We start from the raw sequence: 24,310 nt of genomic DNA, 5'->3' as shown, positions 1-24,310 counted from the left end.
CCTCATTTAATTTTTTTTTGCTTCTATTAAACATTTTTAGTATTAACTTTTAAAAATGTGCCTACTTTACCAACCAGGTAGGCTTTTTGTAATTCAGTAAAACCAGGAGGATTGGTGGTTGTGGTACTGGTCGTTGACTTAAAAGAACTCTGGAGTGCCCTCTTTGAGCTGGACATAAAGCCTGTTTTCTGATGGCCAGGGGGATTTTTGCCAATTTCTCCTCCCACAGTAAACCCCCACATTGTACCCAGGGCACCCCCAATTCATTGGGGCAATATTCAGCAAGCAAGGTATGCTGCAGTGGGCAGGGTGGAATAAATTTGGAGCTCCATTGGCACAACTTTGATTCCATCCCTTTGCTGCAGGCATTCTAAAGATTGGAAGTTACAAGTCAACCTGCCTATCAGTGGTTTCCAGAAGTTCAGCGTGGTGTAGTGGTAAAGAGTGGTGGTTTGGAGCGGCGGACTCTAATCTGGAGAACTGGGTTTGATTCCCCCCTCCTCCACATGAATGGAGGACGCTAATCTGGTGAAGCGGGTTGGTTTCCCCACTCCTACACATGAAGCCAGCTGGGTGACCTTGGGCTAGTCAAGCTCTTTTAGAGCTCTCTTAGACTCACCTACCTCACAGGGTGTCTGTTGTGGGGAGGGGAAGGTGATTGTAAGCCGGTTTGATTCTCCCTTAAGTGGTAGAGAAAGTCGGCATATAAAACCAAGTGATTTATTTTACACATGCAGATGATGTGGTAAGGACCTTCTAAATTTGTTTGAGTTTATTTAAATTTATGCCCCTGCCTTTTCCCCAACATGAGCAACCAAGGAATCTTTCACCATTCTCCTCTCCTCCATTGTCCCCCTATATTTAAATTTCAATTGTCGTGTAGCTGATAGAAGCCCAGGAGCCTCTGTTTGCAAATTGCCACCCTAAAGCATAACCCTCTCATTGCACTGTGAAAATATTCAACAAGAATCCCCCCCCCCCCCCAGATAAATATCCTTTTGAGATTGACTGGGTGGGATTGTCACAGGAGTCTGAAGTGCGCCTGTTTAAAGTGAAAGGCTCTGAGTAAATCTGGCAGTATTTGCTCATCTCTAGTGCTGGCTGGTTTCATCTGAAACCGTGATCAGCGAGCGTAGTGGGGATTAAGCACTGTTTCTTTAATGCCGCACTGCCTGAATTAAACCTCCATGCGCACTTTATCATAATTCATACTTGAAAATGCTGGCAGAAGTTGTCTCCACAAATAGATACATAACGGCGCACTTTTCAGGGAGTGTTTGCTGATGCAGCCATTACTGTCCAATACCTCTGATCAGGGCTATAAGTCATGCAAGTCCTCTGTGTACACCTAGTGGAAACGTATCTCTTTAGAGTCTGATGCAATGGTAATATTTTGCAGCAGCCCCGGGGCTGCCAACTTAACAATGACAGCAACTACAACTAATTAACACTTTATTCAGACAGAGTTGGATTATGAACAGAAGTTTCAAACTGTAATGAATGCAGAATCATTCCCTGGTGGTAATTGGAACAGATGCCTGAAGTGATAGTAAATTAAGGGGAAGGGAGTAGAAAGCCACTTTAAAGTAGATCTTATTTACCGGTCTTATATGTTGGCTACAGGTATCGGTTTATGTGTATGATTCTGTGCTAAGCAACGTAATGCTGGGGGGATGGGAATTGTATAACACATGTACTTCTATTCTGAATTGAATCAATTGAGATTTTATTCAAAGTTTTAAAAAAAAGAACTGGTGGTATGATGCTTCAAAATATATAGGATTGGGTAGAACCACCTTCAGAGACTGATGGAATGCTCATTGGTAAATAAAAACCCAGATCTCAAACATTCATTAACCCCCCCAAAGAGAAATAAATAATAGACTGTCTACAAAAATGACAATGAAGATATTCTAAGAAACTGGGAGGGGGGAAAAGGCAGCATTTCTTTACATACTGGCAAAGAGAAGACAATCTCACAACATATTTAAGAGTCTTTTCTAGGAACAGTCATTCTAAATCCTTTGAGCAGATGGAATCCATAAATCTAACAGCGACATGTGGCCTCCATTTGAGGATATCTAAATCTGCGGATCAGGGCCACACTGACACTGAACAGATTTTCTTATACATTTGCTGGACCCCCCAGGTTTGCAGAAAAATTTGAAATCTTAAAAGCCAGTGTGGTGTAGTGGTTAAGAGCAGTGGTGGAGTGGTGGACTCTAATTTGGAGACACAGGTTTGATCTCCCACTCCTTAGGGTTGCCAACCTCCAGGTATTAGCAGGCGATCTGCTATTACAACTGATTTCCAGCCGGTAGAGATCAGTTCACCTGGAGAAAATGGACACTTTGGCGATTGGATGTGGCATTGGAGTCCCTCCCCTTCCCAAACCCCGCCCTTCTGCTAATACCTGGAGGTTGGCAACCCTAAGGAGTGGGGGATCAAACCTGCTTCTCCAAATTAGAGTCTACCACTCCAAACCACTGCTCTTAACCACTACACCACACTGGCGAACTGATCTCTATCGGCTGGAGATCAGCTGTAATAGCTGGAACCCTAGCCCTGATACTTCTTTTAATTTAAGTTTTAATATTCTTTTTCAGCTCTCTGCAAGCAAATGGACCTATTTTCTCGAGAAGCCCAGGGAAGCCTAAGATTCACACTTTATTGCAAACAGTTCTGTGGCTAGTGTGGTTTTATACTTCTAATCATGGGTAGTGAAGAGTAAGATATTGCATATGATATTGTGACTCAGATAACGGAAGGCTTTGTAACAACAGCTTTGCTTTGGGCTGGCCTTTTGCCAGCCCCGATGCTGCTTGTATGCGGGGATCAAGGGAAATTGTGTGTGTGTATTAAAATTCAGATTGGATATTTGCCTAGTTTCTCAATACATAAACCAACGTTTTTTCACCTTTTCAACTGAATATATGAAATTTTGTCCAATGCACCGAGATGCCTAGAATGTAACACATAGTAGATAACATATAGCAGAGAGCCACAGGGGACTAAGATCCTGGAGATCCAGATTCAAATCTCAACTTTGCTGGGGGATCTTGGACTAGTCACCTTCTGCCAGCCTAACCTACCTCACCGGGTAGATGTGAAGATTACATGTGCGAAGAAATAACCATGCCTAAAATCCTGAGGGCAAGATAAAAAGGTATGAGACAGATGTTACATTAGTGGATCATTATGTTGAAGAAAGCATAATACAAAATGAAAGTTCTGATAGTATATATTTTTAAGTGTATCTGCTTATTTCTCACTGGTTGTGGGATGAGAATATTAAAAGGACACTGAAAGCATATTTGGCCATTTCTCATGATCTTAGCTGATGTGCAGTAGTAGTTCTTGGGTTGTGAATTGACCAGTGGCACCCACCAAAGGACAGTGCCTGATGGGCCAGGGTGGAACTATATGTTAGCTTAGCAAATGCTTGTTCCTGAGCCTGTGTTTGCTAAGAACATGAATGAAAGAGAGAAGAGGTGGCATGGCGGATGGGCTCTGAGACATGCCTGTGTCTGCTGATTCTCCCCAGCAAATTCCTTTTACAGACTAGTTTCTCTCCTCCAGCCAGGTTTACATCTGGGTTTGGAGGCTGGCTGAAGAAAAATGCTACCACATCCCGGGGAGCCATTTGCAAGGGATAATTAGTAAGCAGGGAGGAATAAGCCCTACTCCCACCACAAATTCTCCTCTCCTTGCACCATACAGCTCTGTACTCATTGGCTATATATATAGTAAATAGGTTGCATGATATGCTAAAAACAGCTTTTGAGAACCTCATGTTAAATCTAAGGAGCAGTTTCCTTGGAAATACTGTCACAGCTAAGCCTTTAAAATTCCAATAAAATAAAATAAAATAAAATTGAATTTGTATTGAAATGGCAGCCTTTTTAACAATTATCAGCTAGGTACCAAATAAACAATTTAATAGATGAGAAAAAAATAACAAATCAGAGAGCAATGATATTCTATAAGGAAGCTTATAATGATACATGAGATGTTTATATGTTAAAGACAATTGCCAGACGTTATGCTATAAGTTCTTCTTTAAGTATAGCTAATGTGGAAGCTTAGGGGAGGAAACATATATATTTTTAAAGTTTTTTAGTGGATTTTAAGAGGTTGTGATGTCTAGGATCAACGTTAGAATGTTTGGTAACATTTTTCTTTTTCCTTTCAAACTGAAACTATGTGAGGCTTGGACGATGATTGTGTTTCATCATCATATTTTCCCCTTTCCCCCCTTCTTCTTTCTGTATCCCTTTCTTACAAAATAAATTTTAAAAAACAAACAAAATCCCCCCCCCCAAATAGTTTGGCCAAATAAGTGATTTAGCCACTGGCTTGGTGAGTCCGCGGTCTAGTTCTTGAATAAGAATGGTGGCTAGGGTCGCCAGGTCCCTCTTCGCTATCGGCGGGAGATTTTTGGGGCAGAGCCTGAGGAGGGTGGGGTTTGGGAGGGGAGGGACTTAAATGCCATAGAGTCCAGTGGCCAAAGCAGCCATTTTCTCCAGGTGAACTGATCTCTATCGGCTGGAGATCAGTTGTAATAGCAGGAGATCTTCTGCTATTACCTGGAGGTTGGCAACCCTAATGGTGGCACACCGGTCAATTGCAATGCAGTTACTACCTATACATAGTTCTAACAATCTGCAATCCCTCCCCCGTTACCCACCCAATTTTTCCAGGAGTTGATTTTTGCATTCCCTCCCCTCCTGTTGTTTTGGAATAGAACCATCATTTTGTTGCACGGGCATTCTTTGTGCCACTTCCTGTTCATTGCTGTTTCCTGGCCTGTTCCCTCCAAACTGTGCAGTAACACCTGTTGCACTAGTGAGTGTACGTGTGCTTAAAATCATCGGTACTACAATACCATTAAGAACTGGCCCCGTTTCTTACCATCCAGTTTCCAAGGTCAAAATCTGAGAAGAGCTTGGAGTTTTTAGCTAGGGTTAGCTGAAATTTGAATGCAGCCTTATTGAGGGGAGGGGTTGTACAAATTGCTGCCTGGGAACCGGCCGCAGGTTTAGTGGGTTTACTGCTTAATAGTCATGTGGGGATCATAGAATCATAGAATAGAATAATATAATCATAGAGTTGGAAGGGACCACCAGGGCCATCAAGTCCAACCCCCTGTGCAATGCAGGAAATTCACAACTACCTCCCCCCTCCACACCCCTAGTGACCAGAAGATGGCCAAGATGGTGGAGTAGTACTAAGATTCCATGAAGTAATAGTGCAAATCACCTTTAAAAAAAAAGTTCATGAAGAGATACCTCTGCAGATGTCAGTGAACACTGGCAGGGGGCAGAGTTGTGGTCAGCATAAAACACCACATCTGTATAGATGGGAAATTCTGGAAGGTGAATTATTTCAGAGACAGAACATTTGCCGACTAGGGTTGCCAAGTGCCGGGTGGTGGCGGACAAACCCCCGCCTTCCACCTGGCTGCCCGCCGACCAGCTGAGGGTGGGCAACTCATGCACCTGTGCCTGCCCGAGGCACCATGTCACTTCCAGTTTACACCCAGACGTTTGAGTGGTAAAGGCCCCGTTGCGATGTAGCCGGAAGTGCTGCGATCACGTTGGCGATCACAATCGCACCTCACCTCCACCCCTAAAACCTCCCGCTGGAGGAGAGGAGGAACCTGGTAAGCCTATTGCTGACATTTGGCTCCTCCACTGTAATTCCATATGCAGCTAAAGGAGTATGGGTCACTGGGTGTGTGTGTGGGGGAGTTAGTTTGGAATTTCCTGCATTGTGCAGGGGGTTGGACTAGATGACCCTGGTGGTCCCTTTCAACTCTATGATTCTAAAGGCTTAAAAGAAACCACTGAGCAGGATAAAAATGTAATACAGAACTAAAGTGAATGAAATAAATCTAGTAGTTTTTTTGTCCTGTATGGAGAGACTGAGAGTATGAGAACCAGCGTGGTGCAGTGGTTAAGGTGTCTGACTAAGATCCAGGAAACCCAGGTTCAAATCCCCACTCGCACCGTGGAAGCTTGCTGGGTGACCTTGGGCCACGCACACACTCTCAGCCTTGACCCTGGCTAGTGTTTGGATAGGAGACCTCCAAGGAATACCAGGGTCATGACGTGGAGGCAGGCAAACCACCTCTGAACGTCTCTTGCCTTAAAAACCCTATGGGGTCACCATAAGTCAGCTGTGACTTGAGGGCAAAAGAAAGGAGGGGGAAAGCAAGTCCAAAAATAAACTCTAAAGTTTCCTTAAGTTATGGGACTATTTTTTCCAGTTTTCTGGTACAATTGAGAGCAATGACAGCTTCAGTTTTCCTGCTTGTCAAACACAGAGAAAGTTTGCAAAAGGTGTTTTGAGTCACAAGGGGGTTGAAAGGCAATGGATCTGTTTACTCCCTGTAGCTTTCTGTTTCTGACTTGGGAAGAAAAAAAAACCCCAGAGCAAACTGACATCACTGGTTGGTGGCAACCAAAACTGCCTTTGAGCTGATGTTTTCCTAAGCGAAGTTCAGGTTTCAGCCAACAGCAAAAGAAAGCGCCCGTGGTGTCATGAATAAGATCCAAACTGCAGATGTTCTTCCCAAGAGGAAAAAGCAGAGAGGGATGCAGCTTTCGGCACCCTCAAACAGCTACAAAATACAGTTTAATGACATTGTCATTTTTATTCTGGAGAGGAAAATGGGAGTGACCAGGAGAATGTTCTTGATGGACCTAGCAAGGAGAAAAGGCTTCAGGGTAGAAAACGAGCTAAGGTAATTGGGGTGGGGGGGAAGGATAAATAATTAATTGTATTTTTTGTTTGTTTGCATAGATGGAGTCTAAGAGCTTTCTTGTAGAATGCGAGTGTACACTAATAGATATTCTCGGCTATTGCTGTATACAAATTGTTTTCTGCATTCAAAAAATTCCTAAAAGGGTCAGTCATAAGAATAAGATTTTGTTTGGTCTATGCTGCAGGCCTACAGCAAGTGAGCTGTTTGTGCTAAGTTTCAATTCGCATTTTGCTTATTGTCCACTTCTTTTCAAATATATATGAATATTCAGTACTGGGATCATGTGCTCTGATTGTCAGTTTCCATGTGCTCTGATGGTCAGTTTTCATGAGCTGGAGTTCGCAGGGTGTGAGAGTATGGGGACATATGTGATGTGTATGTTTTCCTCTCTTGCCACATGTGCTGTTTCTGCTCTGGATCAGACAGAGGCACTCATGCAGAAGGAATGTCCCACCATCGTGTTACCCCCAAATAGAAATGGTCAGCGGGGGGACGGGGTTCATTGTCTTGTTGCAGAAGACCATGTAGCCATGGGCTGTTCTCCAACTGGTCTGTTCCTGTCCTTGGTCCATTTTTGTTTGGGGTAGAAGCGCAGGGAAAACACTGAATCTCCTTCTGTGCATGTGGCATGGCCCAACCTGGAGCAGGAACAACGCACATGGCAAGAGAGGAAAACAATCAAATTGTGTATGACCTCATACTCTCATACCTCATATTCTCATTTTATGTATTTTATCTACATTGTAAGCTGCCTTGAGTTACATAAGGTAGAAAGGTGGCTAACAAACATTTTAAATAAATAAATAAATGATACTGGGGCTCCAAGAAAGACCAGTGAACATGCAAATCATATATGACTGTGATGAGGTTCACAGTTGGAGTCTGGGGTCCCCACACTGTAAACTGATGGAAATCCAGTGTATGCTTAGACTAACATTTATGTCTTCTAAAAGAAAATGCTGCATCCAATGTTACCTTTGGAGAAAAAAAAATACATTTCTAGTACTCAGAGTTACAGGCCTATCAGTGATTTCAGTGATTCAATCCAAAGCTTTGCGAATGCTCTCAAGTGCTCCCCAGTCCCATCAGGGGATATAGCAGCCTCAAAAAGCACACAGAGACACATGCATGGAACTGCCCATTAGAATGAAGGGGAAAACTCTCCTATGAGGAGCTGGAGGCTGAGAGATTCAAAACAGATAAAAGGAAGTATTTTTTCACACAATGCATAGTTAAATTGTGGAACTCCCTGCCCCAAAATGTGGTGATGGCTGCCAACTTGGAAGGCTTTAAGAGGGGAGTGGACATATTCATGGAGGAAAGGGGTATTCATGGCTACTAGTTAAAATGGGTACTGGTCATGACACATACCTATTCTCTCCACAATCAGAGGAGCATGCCTATTATCTTGGGTGCTGTGGAACACAGGCAGGATGGTGCTGCTGCAGTCGTCTTGTTTGGGGGTTGGCCAAACTGGAGGCACCTGGTTGGCCACTGTGTGAGCAGACTGCTGGACTTGGTGGGCCTTATGTTCTTAAGAGCAGGGAGCATCATTCATACTGGTGCTTCTGTACCTATAAAGATTGCTGGATTGGGGATGGGGTGTGCCTAAGGAGACTTCTTACAGACATAGATGTGATTCTAACACTGCAATCCTAAGGAGAGTTACTCTGGTCTAAGCCCATTCATTTCAATGGGCTTAGATGGAACTCTTCTTAGGACTGCATGGTAAAGAGAGCCGATTTTCTGAAAAGTAGGATAAGAGATTAGGGGAAATAAATATTATTCTGCATAGAATCTGGAGAGTTGCTTTTGGGTCACTGTTGCTGTCAAAGTTACATGGGCAGTTGTCACAACATGTATTTTTCTACTACATGAAAGTGAGCCTACTGAACAAGTGAAAGGAAATTAAATTCTGGTACTGACATTGAATCTTGACATCATAGTGCTACAATGCATTAGGACAAGACCTTTCCTTGTGAATAAATGCTCTTGAAGACTTTTACTGTTATTTATGGAGCTGCCTATTAGATATTAGTTATTTCATTATTCATTGTCGCTGAAGGAGAAAGTAATGTGGCTTTTAGAAGGCAATTACTTCCAGGTTTTAAAAAAAATGTTTTCTGGCTATAGTTGCCATTTGGATAGGAAATTATGGAATATATTAAGTGCTGAGATTCAGAACACACTTAATGGCTTTACAATGTACTTGATTTCTATGATTTTTAAACTATGACATTTATTGTTATGCAAAACCGTGAGAAACACAAGCACTGAGCTATAAAATTGCAAGTTCAGATCTCAGTTTAGCAATGAACTTATTCGTTTTCTTTTTAATCTTAGGTCCCTCTCTGTAGATGAATCATTTTGACCTGCCATACATTTAGGGTTGTTGTAAGAATCACTGAAAATGTACATGAAGTGCTTTTATATTAAATAAACACAACATATATATCCATATAAATACTAATAAATACCAGGCATGCTTGGCCATCTGCTGATTCAACAATTGTCCTGTATGCTGGCCGTGATCAGGAAGCCAACATTTTGTTGTTTAGATACATCCAAATGAATTCAGTTATATCTGTTGGTAAGATTAGGATGCTTTCATTCATGATTAGGATGCTTTCTCACGGGAGTCAACTACATCCCTCCTCTAGCTGCTTTCATCTTCAATGGTAAAAAGGCAAATTAATCAGCGTATTTAATGTCCTCATTATCCACAATATGTTGTACTAAATAAAAATGGAGAGCCAGCGTGGAGTAATGGTTAAGAGCAGTGGGCTCTAATCTGGAAATAATAATGCCTACTGGGTGACCTTGGGCCAGTCACAGTTCTCTCAGAACTCAGCCCACGCTGAGGCAGGCAATGGCAAACCACCTCAGAATGTCTCTTGCCTTGAAAATCCTACAGGATTGCCATAAGTAGGGTTGCCAAGTGCCAGGTAGTAGCAGGAGATCTTTTGCTAATTCAACTGATCTCCAGCCGATAGAGATCAGATCATCTGGAGAAAAATGGTTGCTTTGGCAATTGAACTCTATGGCATTGAAGTCCCTCCCCTCCCCAAACCCCGCCCTCTTCAGGCTCCACCCCCCAAAACTCCCGTTGGTTGCGAAGAGGAACCTGGCAACCCTAGCCATAAGTCAGCTGTGACATGAAGGCAGTTTCCACCACCAGCTAATAAAAACGAGGAGTGAGCAGGACCGGGACATGCAGCATAAACCATTAGTGTGAGTAAGTTTGCGTGTGAGAGAGATTTCGTGAACATCTTCCCTCCGTTTGCTTCCCCATTTTTGCTCCATCAATTGCGATCCTTGAAATGGTCTGAAAGACATTATGGAAGCTGTACTTGTCCCAAAATGCTTAGAGGTGTTGGTGCATATCATTGAGGCAGAAATGGCAGCAGCGATTCCATTTCAGACATGGCAGTCTCCGAAGAAGGCTCTTCAAAGCTCCCATGTGCTACTGCTGCTGCTTCAGCACAATTAATTTGTTTTCCAAATGATTTTTGTTTGCCTCTTGAGTGCAATGACGCATTTGCTTACCAAATGAAGGCAAGTTAAGATTCAGAGTGAAGGCAATTCCATGATTCTGACTGGGTTTCATTAGCCTTCAGTAATGTTATCATGTAGCCACGTCTCACAGGCTATGTGAATTTTCACTGTAACTAGAAAGTGGTCTTCCCAATAATCTGAAACAGCAAAATCCCATCAGGACCTGGGACACTCACGAACAAACATGGAAGTATTAAGGATTAAAAGGACTTTTTGCAGGACAATGATTCAGCTCAAACCCAACCCCTTTCTGACTATATATTACTCTTCCTACACACTTGACACTGAGAGACACTGTCCTTCAGTGTTACTCCTCTGAAGATGCCGGCCACAGCTGCTGGCGAAACGTCAGGAAAGAAAATACCAAGACCACGGTTACACAGCCCGGATAACCTACGAGAACCAATTAAAAGGACTATTTCAACCTCCCCTGCCCCCTTTAACATTGGAAACATTGGCTATTAAACATTGGGCTCACTCCTGATTAATGGTAGGGGTTTGCTGGTAGTTGATTGTTCACAGACATTCTTTGAAGGAGTGTACGGGTCCGTTTATATGGGTCTAAATCTTCACAATGGATTTTTAGAACAAGGAAGAACTGTAGTCACAAGATGTGCAGAATGAGCCAGAAGATGTATTCTGGAAGCTGGGAAGCCTGGGGCAGGTAACCCAAAGAAAGGATGGGCAGAAGATGGAACAAAAATGGCCACAGAAATTCAGAAATGTAAGAAATTCAGAAAGAGACAATGGAATTAAAGGGATCCAAATAAAAGACAGTCAATAGAGCAAAGGAGAGACTGGAAGGAGCATGTGTGGGAATAAAAAAGCTGAAGGGAAAAACAAACTTGGTGGAAATTGGGAAAGAGTGCTAGGCAGCAAAAATACTCAACAAAACAGGGTGAGTGATTGAAAAAAGCAGTATCTATTTTACAGTGGAAGAAAACAATAGTTAGTAGATGCATAGAGATGCAGAAAGGAGGGACCAATATAAAAGAACAGCTTAGGGGCAAACTTCATTTTCAGCCTAGGAAAGGGAAGGTGGTAAATTTTATCAGAAAGATGGGTAGGATTTCAAGCCTGACACTTGAAATGGCTCATGAATCTCTAAGAGCTACGTAAAAATGTCAATTCTGCTTGATATGGCTTTTCCACCATCCCATCCCTGCATTGGGAAAACCCACCCAATGAAACTATCTTTGCTGGGAAACTTTCAAAAATACGTTTGGATTCAGTCAGTTCTGGGAATTCTAAGGAAACGAAAAGGCCCAGGAGAGGAGAGAAGATGGATGTTTACAAACTGATTTGAAGTTAAAAACCTACTATGGAGTGAGAAAGTTGAGACAAAGACTGGGTTACAGCAGACCTGAGTCATTCCAGCCAGATGCACTTGCAAGCAGGGCCGGTGCCAGACATTTTTGTGCCCTAGGCAAGGCTAAGTACTTGTGCCCCCCGCCCGCTAATCAATTTTCAAAAACAGTTGTCTAGTAGAAAAAAATAAAAGCACAAAACTATTTACAAGACGTTAGAACTAATTATATTCTATAGCACTATTGTGGTACTTATCTTAAAATAAAAAATATAAATTGTCAGTTGCATTTTTTTCAAGAACGTAATCTGTTTAAAACTGTGCCCATCAGGCCAGTTCTGCGCCCCTCTGAGGTCTGCGCCCTAGGCGACCGCCTAATTCGCCTAATGGTAGCACCGGCCCTGCTTGCAAGCCAAAACAGAGACTTCTCTTCCTTTAGTGGCAGTGTCAATGCTGGTTTATGAAAGCACAGGTGTCACTGAGGTTTGTGCGATAGCTCCGCTTTTTTCTTTTGGTGGCTGCAGCCTGTAGACGGGTTGCAAAACGAGGCAGAACTCAAACACATTTAGTAAAATGAAACCAGATGAGCACGGGAGGCTAGGAGAGAAAGAGAATGTTTGCTTTCGGACCCCAAATGTCGATATGACATGATGCAGTTCAGTCAACCAGTTTCTCTCATCCTGCACTGTAGTTCTTGGGAGATAATACCAAAAATTAAAATTTAAAAAATCATGTTTGAATCTGAAAAGGAATGAACTGGTTTCCAGACAATTTCCAGATTATCAGCCTGAGTGTATAAAACTTTTTTCCCATTTGTTTATGAACCCGTGTTCCCCTTTAACTGCTTTGAAACTTTCCACTTCCATTAAATTGTAGAATTCTATTATCTCCCAACCTCGCTTTTGCTGGAGTTTGAACAGACCTGTGGCTTTCAAACAATGTTACCTTTTAGAGGATGATTCAGAGTCATAATATTTGAAAGGCTGAGCAGAATGGCCTTGGACTCACCTGGGCCCCTGTTTGTTAGTGTTGCCAACCTCCAGGTACTAGCTGGAGATCTCCTGCTATTACAACTGATCTCCAGCAGATAGAGATCAGTTCGCCTGGAGGAAATGGCCGCTTTGGCCATTGGACTCTATGGCTTTGAAGTCCCTCCCCTCCCCAAACCCTGCCCTCCTCAGGCTCTGCCCAAAAGATCTCCTGCTGGTGGCAAAGAGGAACATGGCAACCCTAATGTTGAGGACCCGCAGGGACGAGGAAGTGGCTTTCTCCCACCCTCTTTTTGATTCACATTGTTATGGGTTCATAATTTGTTGCCATGTTCTTAGTCACAACGTCTTGGTGGTGTCAGCATGGGCTTGATCCATATGCAGGGGACACAGCCTGTGTGTCCTTCCACCCCTATTTTGGGGATCCCCTTAAGGGATTTTGGGGTGAGGACTTGTAGCGGGGCATGCCCAGTTCGGGGGCTATCATGGCATCTTCATTCCAAGTGCCATGGGAAATCACACAGTGGCTTTCACCCAGGTGGAATTTCACATACTGCTATCCCAGTGTATTCCCCACCAGGTGGGCTGGGAGTAGGCGGTTTACTCATCAGCCTGCAGGAGAGTCAGCCAATGCCCTGGATCCTTTGCCCTTATGGCGCACCAAGGCTCTGCCATAGGGCTGCCAGGTCCCTCTTTGCTACTGGCGGGAGGTATTTGGGGTGGAGCCTGAGGAAGGACTTCAATGCCATAGAGTCCAATGGCCAAAGCAACCATTTTTTCCAGGGGAAGTGATCTCTATCGGCTGGAGATCAGTTGCAATATCAGGAGATCTCCAGCTAGCCAGCAGCAGCACCTCCCCCTCAGTGAAGGCTTTCTTCCTTGGCTGTCTTTTCCGCCACTCACAGGAACATTGGAGGAGTCTGGTCGACAGCTGGACAGTATGGGTCTTTGACCTTGATTTTGTTTTTGATTCAATTGGACTCTGTGGACCTTGAGAGGTGCTCTTTCGCATTGTCTGCATGCTGGTGGATCTTGTGATTACAAAAGTGTAGTTATTTGAGCAAATAGTGCTAACCCTTGTTTTGAATTAATACAGTTTATTTGAGTAAACAATAGAAGATAATTATAACAACAGATGCTTGAAACAGTATGATTTATGGTGTTTCCTAATTAAGTTAGCAATAATATATGATGTAACTGAGAGCCTCAGTGTTGTACATTTACCCTAGTACCCGGAGGTTGGCAACCCTACTCTGCCAGCTGTGATCAATAAATGTTTTGGCCATTCCAATTACGTGCCGGTTTGCTTTATTTCTGGTGGGTGAGGGTCGCCTCACCAGTCCCAAGTTCCCTTGATGCCGGGCCTGCAATGGTTGACTGCTACCTCCTTTTCTGCCTAGCGGGCGTTCTCTTCTAATTGCCATGTGGCAATGATCCATTTCAAAAATTTGATATCTCATTTGATATCTCATGCTTACAAATACCTAATTTCTGTGGCTGTGAGACGATCCGGTTTCTCTTGTTCTGACACTGTTTCCCCTCAAGGTATCCTGAATTCATCAAATGTGCTTTTGTTTCTAGCGTGTCGCCGCTGGGTTGAAGCAGCCATGTAGTGAGTGGCAAGTGGCAGAAATCTGAAGCCAGCGATCACTCAGCAGAAATCAGGAAACAATAGAAAGAGCACTATAGTTACTAAGGCAGAATTCCAGTTTGACCTGGAAGCTTTCATAGTCTTTCTGGGTTGAGGAGAGCTAATCTCTGGCCTGGATATGCAAAGACTGCTGTACAAAATGTTTTAGCCGGGGCTCATATTAAAGTTGTTCAAAGACATTCCTCGTTCACTTAGCCTTTATCTAACTGAAATCTACACAGATTTGCAGCCTGCCAGTTTTTTTAGTCTGGGCATATCATGCTGTATTTATTTCTCTGTTTAAATATTGATATGTCTGTCTTTCTTCTGACCAAATCAGGGCCCAAAGCAGGCGACAGTAAAATAAAATACAGTAAAACCATATAAAATCACATAATTTTATGTGGCAGCGGAAGAAGTGAGGAAGCGCCTCCTAGCTGGCTAACAGATAGGGTTGCCAACCTGCAGGTGGGGCCTGAAGGTCTCCTGGAATTCCACCTGACTTCCAGACTACAGAGATCAGTTCACTTGGAGCAAGTGGCTACTTCGGACTCTATGGCATTATACCCCTTCTCCCCCTCCTAGGGTTGCCAACCTCCAGCTGTTAGAGATCAGTTCACCTGGAGAAAAAGGCCACTTTTGGCCATTGGACTCCATGGCATTGAAGACCCTCCCCTCCCCAAACCCCGCCCTCCTCAGGCTCTGCCCCAAAAACCTCCCGCCGGTGGCAAAGAGGGGCCTGGCAACCCTACCCCCTCCTCAGGCCCCACCTCCAGATCTCCAGGAATTTTCCAACCCAGGGTTGGCAACCCTACCAGCAGAACCTGAATTTTTTGACAGTATGAAAGATAAAATCCAATAAGGACCTCCCCACCTCAGGCAATAGTTACCCACTAAAATGACATGGACCATGACATTGGAGGGGCAGTGGCTCAGTGGCTCAGAGTATCAGTGGCTCAGAGTATCAGTTGCTCAGAGTGGCTCAGAGTATCTGCTTGGCATGCCAAAGGTCCCAGGTTCAATCCCCAGCATCTCCAGTTAAAGGAACCAGGCAAGCAGGTGATGTGAAAGTTGTCTGCCTGAGACCCTGGAGAGCCGCTACCGGTCTGAGTAGACAATACTGACTTTGATGGACGAAGTGTCTGATTCAGTATAAGGCAGCTTCATTTGTTCAAATCAGAATAGAATTGGTGTTTATTTCAATCACTCTTGACATTGATGACCGCATCCGTTACGAATTCACTGCAACAATAACCAGGGCCATTTAACTGTAGATTTATTTTTTCAAAACTGTCAACAATATGTGGACATTCTGCATTTCTTACATGTTCTGCCAGGAATATGATGCAGCTGCAAAGGTATCAGAGGAAACTGTGGCACAGTTAAGCTAAACTGCTGCTGTTGTGAGTGCAGAAATGGCAAAGTTCCCAGATCTTCAGCTCTGTACAAATGCATTAAATATGCACATTTTATATAAAGGGATATAAACCACAGGAAGCAGAAGTTAAACATCTCTAACTGAATTTTTTGTTGTTGAGAAAACAAGACAGAGCACAGCAGTTTAATTAAAAGGAAACCTTGCCGTGTGTTGGGAACAAAAATTATTGTTTTGAATCCTATAATTCAAATATGGCAATAGTAAACCCTTCCGAGGTTCCCTTCCGCAATACGCTCAACTAGTACAATTTATAAACTGACAAGAAAGATGAATTAGTTTTGGTACATTTTATATGAAGCTCAAAACTTGCTTTCTTGGTTATACAGTGCTGGCACTGAAATGGATGCAATATGCCAGATTAGATTTAGAAACTCCTGAACGCTATTGATATACCTAAAAGTATGTGAAGGTCAATGGATTCTAAAAGGTAAAAACGTTTCTCCAAAAGGGAAAGAAGGAAGAGAATGGAAAGAAATAGAGATACTACCAGAAAAGGGTGCTTGCAGAGGGGAAAATGTGCAATGTACATAAAGGATTTGGAGAGGCATCTGATTACTCCTGTTTCCCAGGTCACACATTCATTGTTCTTCCAGTTTTTCAAAACAGAGATGCTGTCTTGTACAATACTTTGGGTGATATTTTTGGACTTTGCCAGCTGCGCTGGTCTTGAAGTTTCCCAGCCCCATGCCTCATGCAGTTGTACTCTTGTAAGACTACGGCTGCATCTTGTGAAGCAACAAACACAATCAGGCAAGTGTGTACAGCTAATCTGGTGAACTGGATTTGTTTCCCCACTCCTACACATGAAGCCAGCTGGGTGACTTTGGGCTAGTCAAAGTTCTATTAAGAGCTCTCTCAGCCCCACCTACCTCACAGGGTGTCTGTTGTGGGGAGGGGAGGGGAAGGCGATTGTAAGCTGGCTTGAGTCTTCCTTAAGTGGCAGAGAAAGTCAGCACATAAAAGCCAATTCTTCTTCTTCTTCTTCTTCTTCTTCTTCTTCTTCTTCTTCTTCTTCTTCTTCTTCTTCTTCTTCTTCTTCTTCTTCTCCATTGACTGGAGATCAGTTGTAGAAGATCAGATCACCTGGAGAAAATGGCCACGTTGGCAATTGGACTCTATGGCAGGGGTGTCAAACATAAGGCCCAAGGGCTGGATCCAGCCCCTTGAGAGCTCTTATCCGGCCCGCAAGCCAGCTGAGGCAGCCACCAGCCCACTCTAAATCTGGGCTGGCGAGGCGTGACCTGGCCCGACCAAGTGACATTTATGTCATATCCGGCCCTTGTAATAATTGAGTTTGACACCCCTGCTCTATGGCATTAAAGTCCCTCCCCTCTCCAAACCCCTTCCTCCTCAGGCTCTGCCCCAAAAACCTCCCACCAGTGGTGAAGAGGGATCTGGCAACCCTACATAAATGGGACAGTGAGGGAGATCGCCTAGTCAAAGACACAAATATGGGATTATGGTGCATTAGCTTGTTTATGGGAGCTAGAATTTGAGAAGCGGTTTTATTGTGTTTGAGACATTCTGGAAACATATGAATTTATGGTAACAGCATTTACCAGCAGTTCGTTTTTGTCAAATCTAATTATGTCACAAGAATGTTTTAAGCACAACAACAAGGGTTGTTTATGCATGGGAATTTTACCTGAGGTTCGTTGCTCGCTGGACCCACACTTTCCTGTTGGGAATCTATGCATCGGCAGTCTCCAAGCTTAAATTAAGTCCCCGCCCCTTTAAATGCTGCTTTGTAATTGGCTTACTTTGTAAAGCTTACTATGAGAGAAAATCCCCCCCAAACCCAATTGCTGCATAAAAAAGCATTTTAAGAAAAAAAAAGGAGCAATCTGAAAGGGGGGGGGAATCAAAGCATCAGTTTTAAAAAGCCTTTTTTTCTGCTCAGAAAGAGCTCTGAGAAAGCAGGAAGCATTTGAATCCCTGCCTCTTTACATGCTGCTTTGTAATTGGCTGTGAGAGAAACCAGGCTTGCGTGTCCCGTGCTTTGCCTTATGCACAGGGATTTCACCTGGACTGAGCTCAGGAAAGAGGGGATAATCGGGTTAACAGAAGAACAGGAAGTCCCAGGATTTGTGAGGGCTGGCAGCAAGGTCACTTCCAATGAAGGGAAAACTCATGCATAACTCCAAAGAACAACTGAGACAGACTGATTTCAAACATGAGTAAAAGTACCTATGCATAAATGACCAAGGTCATTCAGCGGCTTGGCTTGTTATCTGGGCCTGTTGCCCATGATCCTGGCCTCAACTCTTCCCTGAAATGCTTTGCCTCTCCTTCGTCCTGTCACATGTATGTGCTAAGAGCCACAAGACAGATCCTCCATGTGCCCAGTACGGTAAACAGCATTTCCCAAAACTTGTGAGAAGGAGAAATAAAAGGGCCTCACCAGACACAGGAGATAAAAAAGTTTTTTTAAAAAATTTAAACTTTATTTTGCACCATTGGCTTTGCCCTTATTTTTTTAAATCACATGCCATGTGACTCATGTGCTTGCGGCTCAGAGGGTCCGGGGGCTGGGAGGGTTGAAGACTGCTGCTGTATGCCAAACGTTTTGTTGTAAGGACTTCTGGACTATCCCATTTGGTTAGAATTTTTTAAAAAAACAGTTTTGGTAAGTATCTTAAATTACGCTGTCAGTCTATGGAGCTAGTTTTGTGGGAGACTAGTGCATTTGAAAATCAGCAACCTTAAAGTAAGTATTTCTAGTGCATATTTTCAAGAGCTAAAGAGTGCAAAAAGCAAAGTGGCCTTGCTTTAAATCAAGCCGGTTCCAAAGTACTATGAAGCTTTCAGTCACTGCGTAGACACACTATTTATTCTCAGAGCTGTCAAGTCGTATTAGGGAGGCTCTTTATTACGCTAGTATGTGTCAAGCCAAACGTTTCCCGTGCTGTAGGCTCTGATATGAGGAATGTGTCTCTCAGGATGTTAATTGATACTGAGCCCGAGTGTTGGAGAATGTTCTAAATACAATTTGAAAATGCCTTTGAAGATACGGTGATCAAATCACCTTCCGTCGCTGTGATCGGTACCGCGCTTTCCCAGTTTGCCACTACAAGCTGGGGGAGAGGGGAAAAAAAAACTTTTGTCTTTTTGTTTCTTTTTCTAGTGATTCTGTCACCCACATCGTGGCGGAGAATAATTCTTGTGCTGAAATGTTACAATGGCTGAAGGGCCGCAGGATGGGAGACCGTTCAGGATTCAGACTCCTTGACGTCTCGTGGTTGACAGCCTGCATGGAGGCTGGGAAGCCGGTGGATTCAGAGAAATACCGGCTCCTGGTAAGTTGAGTATGCCCAATGTGAGATCAACCCCTTTTAACATATAAATCTAATGCCTCTATCTCTGACATAATGCCTTTTTTATTAAGTGACAGGGATCCCAAGGCTACATTGTCACTGGCAAGATTTGTTTCAGTCCTTCTATCCCTCAAACATTAGATTTATGCTGCTCAAGATCAATGGATCAAGAGCTTCTAAGGGATAAAGGAAAGGAAAGGAATGTGAGATCAACAGATTGGGCAACATGTTGAATAAGTCAGATAGGGTTGCCAGGTCCCTCTTCACCACCGGCGGGAGGTTGGGGCGGAGCCTGAGGAGGGCAGGGTTTGGGGAGGGGAGGGACTTCAATGCCATAGAGTCCAATTGCCAAAGCGGCTATTTTCTCCAGGGGAACTGATCTCTATCGGCTGCAATCCAAACTAACCCTGCTGCCTGATAATATCATTTCAGATTAGGTAATGCCAAGCCTCCTCTCTTCTTTTCATCTTGCATCATTTTAAGATTAATTCTTGCCTTTCCCCCATTCCAAACAAATTTATTAATTTGCCTTTGCCAGTTTTCAAAAATCTTATCTTCTATATATATTGGTAGCATCTGGAGCAAAAAGTTCAGTCTGGGTAGTACATTCATTTTAACAACTGCAATTCTAGGCTGCCACAGTTTGAGAGAGAATCGGGTGCCAATCCTCAGTCGCTCTAGGCTAATTCAGATTGATTGCCCATGGCCCATTGAGTGGCTGCTCAATATTCTTAATGAATAAGGAGATGCAAACAGAACACAATCACAGAGCAGAGAACAGTATCGGCTATCACATATTCCTTCATGGCCTTGGCCTGTCTTATTTGCAGGACTGCCTCTCTCCCTATGCGCCACCATTCCAACTTTGCTCATGTCAGCAGGGGCTTCTGCATGTGCCAACCTGCAAATGGGCTAAATCAACAACTGACCAGACACGTCCTTTTCCCATTGTGGCTCCCGCCTTGTGGAATGGCCTGCCCGAGGAGGCCAGGAAATAGGGTTGCCAGCTCCAGGATGGGAAATACCTGGAGATTTTGGGGGTGGAGCCTAAGGAGGGTGGGGTTTGGAGAAGGGACTTCAGTGGGGTATAATGCCATAGAGTCCGTGTTGGATATTAAGGCCCATAGATCGTGTGATTATGGTCAGGTTACAGTCATTCAGTGCACACAAATAAACCGACAGAGTCTTTCCTTCTTTTAGAATCAAAACTTTATCTAAAAGGAAAGGGTAAACTGGGATAAAACAAATACAATCCTCACTACCAAATCTAGTTTCCTATAAACTTGCTAGATTTCTCTAGCAGGAATCTAAAAGCTTAATGGCGACCCTCTCTGCTCCTGGGAGAGCAGAGACGATCCATACTGTTTCTGTAAAATCCAAAGGTGTGTGTGACTGACTGCCTGGGGCAGCTTCTCTTCCTGTGTTAAACAAAGGAGAGCAATTAACACATTGAGCCTATGTGACTTGGAATGCGTAGTCAATGGTGATCTACTGACCATTTGCTTAAGGTTGCAATGAAATGACACCATATTCTTGAGTCTATCTAAACATCAACATAAACAAAGTTAAATCTTAGCTTTCCTGACAGAGACGAAACTCGCTTCCTATACCCAACAGTCCACCTTCCAAAGCGGCCAATTTCTCCAAGGCAACTGATCTCTGTCACCTGGAGATCAATTGTAATAGCAGGAGATCTCCAGCTACCTACCAGGAAAGCTCCCACATTCCTGGCCTTCCACAAACTATGCAAAACTGAACTACTCAAGAGGTTTTTGCGGCACAGGTAATAGGGTTGCAATGTACAAGATGGTTCACCAACTTACCTGGATAAATGATTGGGACTATAGTGTATACTGCTGCATATAGCTTATTTGTAAGTAGGATCCTATTGTGTAATTTCTGTACCGCTTAATGTGTCATTTTAATACGCTATGCTTCAGTTCTTTCTGGTGGGTCCACACTTCTAAAGAACTGATGCATTGATTACCGAATGTCCCATTTTGTTGATTGCACTGACTCACTATGTGTAATCTGCCTTGAGTCCTTGTGAAAAGGCAGATCATAAATAACACGAACAAACAAATAAATAGTTTCATGATCAGTAATGGGAGTATCTGACTTCTCAAATTGGCCATGTGAACAATATCGTTAAAGTCAATAAGACTTTGGGTTGGAAGTTTGTGCTACAGATCTTCATAGGCACTTTGGTGTGTTAAAGTTTTACAATAGGTGTTCAGGTGACATCGCTGCACAGGTATACATAAAATTTGTGCAGGAAGTGAAGTGATTGCAACCCAGCTCCGGCTCTATTGTTTAGTGAAGGAAAAATTGTACTGTAAACCAGTGGCTCTTAGACTTGAGCTACTGAACAACTTCCATTTTGGTGAAAAATATTTTGTAGACCCCCTCCCCCCCAGGGGTCATGGGACATGTGCAAGTATAGTCATGTAGGTTGTGGGGAGGGAGTGCAGTGAGGAGAGGGAAGGGTATGAAATCACCCTTCCTTCCTTTTGCATCAGGGTGGTATTTGCAATACACGTTCCAACCTATCTTGAGCATTATGGTATTATTGGTAGCTTAGTATATGCTAAGAGCCACAGGACAGATCCTCCATGGGCCCAGTAGGGTATACAGCATTTTCCAAAACAGCAGCTGTGTGTGGTGGGTATCAAGAAAACTTCAAAACTGAATATGTAGTTCTACAGATGTCTTGAAAATGGTGAACTCAAAATTCTCAATATAAATTAGGGACAATTTACATATGTAGTGCCACCAAATTCCTCCTGTTCAGTCATCTCATGTGACTTTGAAGTACACATCTACATAGCTTCAGAGGCTAGAATGATTCCTGCCCCCCCTTCAGCAGCTCTGAGATTGTTGCTGCGACTATAGGAACTACTTCAGATTTATGTATTCTTCTTTTAAATCCCAGTCATGCACTTCATGAGGCTGCGGCTGAGATCAAGTCAAAGGGAACTGGTTAGCACTCAGGCATGGAGCTGGGGGAAGCAGTGCCCAGGGCAGGGGGGAGGTAGGTAGGCGGTGTGCCACACGCGCGCATGCTGGAACCAGGTGCTGGGGTGGAGACAAATGCACCAGATTGGGCACGCTGTGGCTGCCCCCGCAGAAACAAAAAGAGAGGGAGAGCAGCAGCTGGGTGAACGGCGCACGCACCAGCTGGGCCGCTGGTGAGCAACTGCGGCCTTGCCACAGCTCAGTGGTGCTCCTTCTGCCTATGCCTGAACTCCCCGTGCCTGTGCTGGCACCCCCCTCTCCTTGCGTGGGGGCAAGTGCCCCTGCCAGACCCCCCAAAGATCCGGCCCTGTTAGCACTGCATGTGATAGAACCGTCCCTTGATATCTATGTTAACCATTCATTCCTTTCTTCACGGAAGGAGTAAAGGATAGATACGATAGGCATATAAATGTTTCTGATAAGTTGGCTATTACGAGTGCAAAGCCACGGAAATGTAACTGCTCTAAAAAGGTTTCATCAACATTTTAAATCCCATGCTGATCTGTCAGTCTCTTCTTAACCTGCACTGATAAAAATATAATAGTTCCCAGTCTCCATTTGAAAACTGTTCATTATAGGTACCACACACTCAAGATATCCCGAGAGTACTTATTAAGGCTTGTTAAGGGTAACTTATCTGTACTGAGTGGTCCTAAGCAGGTGCACAAAATAATAGGTTAATAAACCTAAGGGTTGGATGTTACTGTTTTATCAAAATACAAATGTGGACTCCAGATGGCGCTATTGTTCTCAGCTCTAAATATTTTGCATTTCTCTCTGTGTGTATTTAGCATTTATTGCCATTGTACTGGTTGAAGAGAACGTAAAAATAATAATAATAATAAGATGCCACAAAGCATGATGCTAAAACTTGCCCTTCCTTTGGTTAAAATGTATTTCTTTTAATGTATTTGGTTATATTCATACAATTTTAAATCATCCACTGCATAATATGGGAGGTATCCTAAAAGATTTGTACTTGGATCCTAACGTGCCATTCTGTTGGCTCGCCATCATCACCTCTGAAATGGCATTTCCATCTGCGGAGAAGAGAAGGAAGGTTTTGGCTGATTTCCTCCCTGTGACGCTTCTGTCCCAGATAGGGTTGCCAGCTTCTGTTGGGAAATACCTGGAGATTTTTGTGGGTGGAGCCTGAGGAGGGCGGGGTTTGGAGAGCGGAGGGGCTTCAATGCCATAGAATCCAATTGCCAAAGCGGCCCTTTTCTCCAGGCGGACTGATCTCTGTCGCCTGGAGTTCAGTGACAAGAGTCCAGCTGGCTGCTCTCATTTCCTACAAGAACTGAGAGGAATGCTGGAAAACTTTCCATGCGCTTTCCATGCACAGATGTAGTTTTTGTTTCCTCTGGTGGATTGGCTCCAGCCTGGATGTTTTGTTTTGTTTTTGCCTACCCTACTCTGAAAATGGTAACAGGGAATCCACCAGTTTCAGTCATTTCTAGGCATTGGCATTTCATTTTAGTAGTAGCAGTGTGGGTCAAGTTGCTTGAATGGTATGCAGTTGTCACGCCTCCCTGGCGTCGCCGTCGCCCTCGGGGTCTCTGCCCTGGGAAGAGGTCCGACCGGAGGATTCTGCCTCAGACCAGTCCGAGGGAGAATCGGAACTTGTCTCCCCCTCGGACGAAGCCAGGTTGATGAGAGTCAGCTCAGCCTCTCCAACCTCTTGCTGCCATCCTCCCCGGCCGAGGCTCCTCTCTGGCCTTATATCCCTCTCCAGGCCAGAGAGGCCCCAACCCCTACCTCCCCCCTGGCCCGCCCCGGAAAATCTAACCCAGGGCGGATATCTGCACCCAGGGGAAGGCTGGGAGCTACTGGCCGGCAAGCTCTTTCCCGCCCTGCCCGCGCCCGGCCGAAGCCCAGCTGATGCGCGGGCCGGGGCGTGACGGCGCACATCTTTCCAGCCGCCTCCGCTGCCGGGGCCCGGCGGCCGACCTTGCTGGCTCCCGGAGGGCTCTCCTTCCAGCCATCGCGTCGGGAGCCTGGGGGAAAAGGACAAGGTGAGGTGCCCCCGCCGGGCCGGCCCTTGGAGGGTTTAGCCCCCCCTCGCTTTCCTCTGTCATCCCCGCAGTGGGTGGGCTCGGGGACTTTGGTGGGGGCTGGACACGGCCCGGGCAGCTCCCGAAGGGGCTCGTCCCGGGACAGCAGTACAGTTTAGGTGAGCATCATAGGGCATACTTTGGATGGTGAAGGGTTAACTCTCAGACCAGGCCTGGTGCCTTGGTGCCTTCAGGAACCTGGGACAGGAAGCCCTTGAGTGATGTCATTATCCTTGACCCATA

The 24,310-nt window shown here is 44.4% G+C and overlaps 1 protein-coding gene across 1 annotated transcript in view; it reads left to right on the top strand.

Annotated features, from left to right (window-relative positions):
* Positions 1–6,542: 6,542 nt before the first annotated feature.
* DNTT (DNA nucleotidylexotransferase) overlaps positions 6,543–24,310 on the top strand; it is a 135,312-nt gene continuing 117,544 nt past the window's right edge. The window contains exons 1-4 of the mRNA XM_056850063.1: positions 6,543–6,745; positions 18,809–18,980; positions 22,608–22,618; positions 23,618–23,661. Coding sequence (XP_056706041.1) covers positions 6,543–6,745; positions 18,809–18,980; positions 22,608–22,618; positions 23,618–23,661 — 430 coding nt within the window. The remainder of the gene's footprint in view (positions 6,746–18,808; positions 18,981–22,607; positions 22,619–23,617; positions 23,662–24,310) is intronic.

This window comes from Euleptes europaea, chromosome 5, assembly GCF_029931775.1.
Source record: "Euleptes europaea isolate rEulEur1 chromosome 5, rEulEur1.hap1, whole genome shotgun sequence".
NCBI lineage: Eukaryota > Metazoa > Chordata > Lepidosauria > Squamata > Sphaerodactylidae > Euleptes > Euleptes europaea.
Note: the sequence above shows the minus strand (reverse complement) of the source record. Positions and strands in the feature narration are given on the sequence as shown.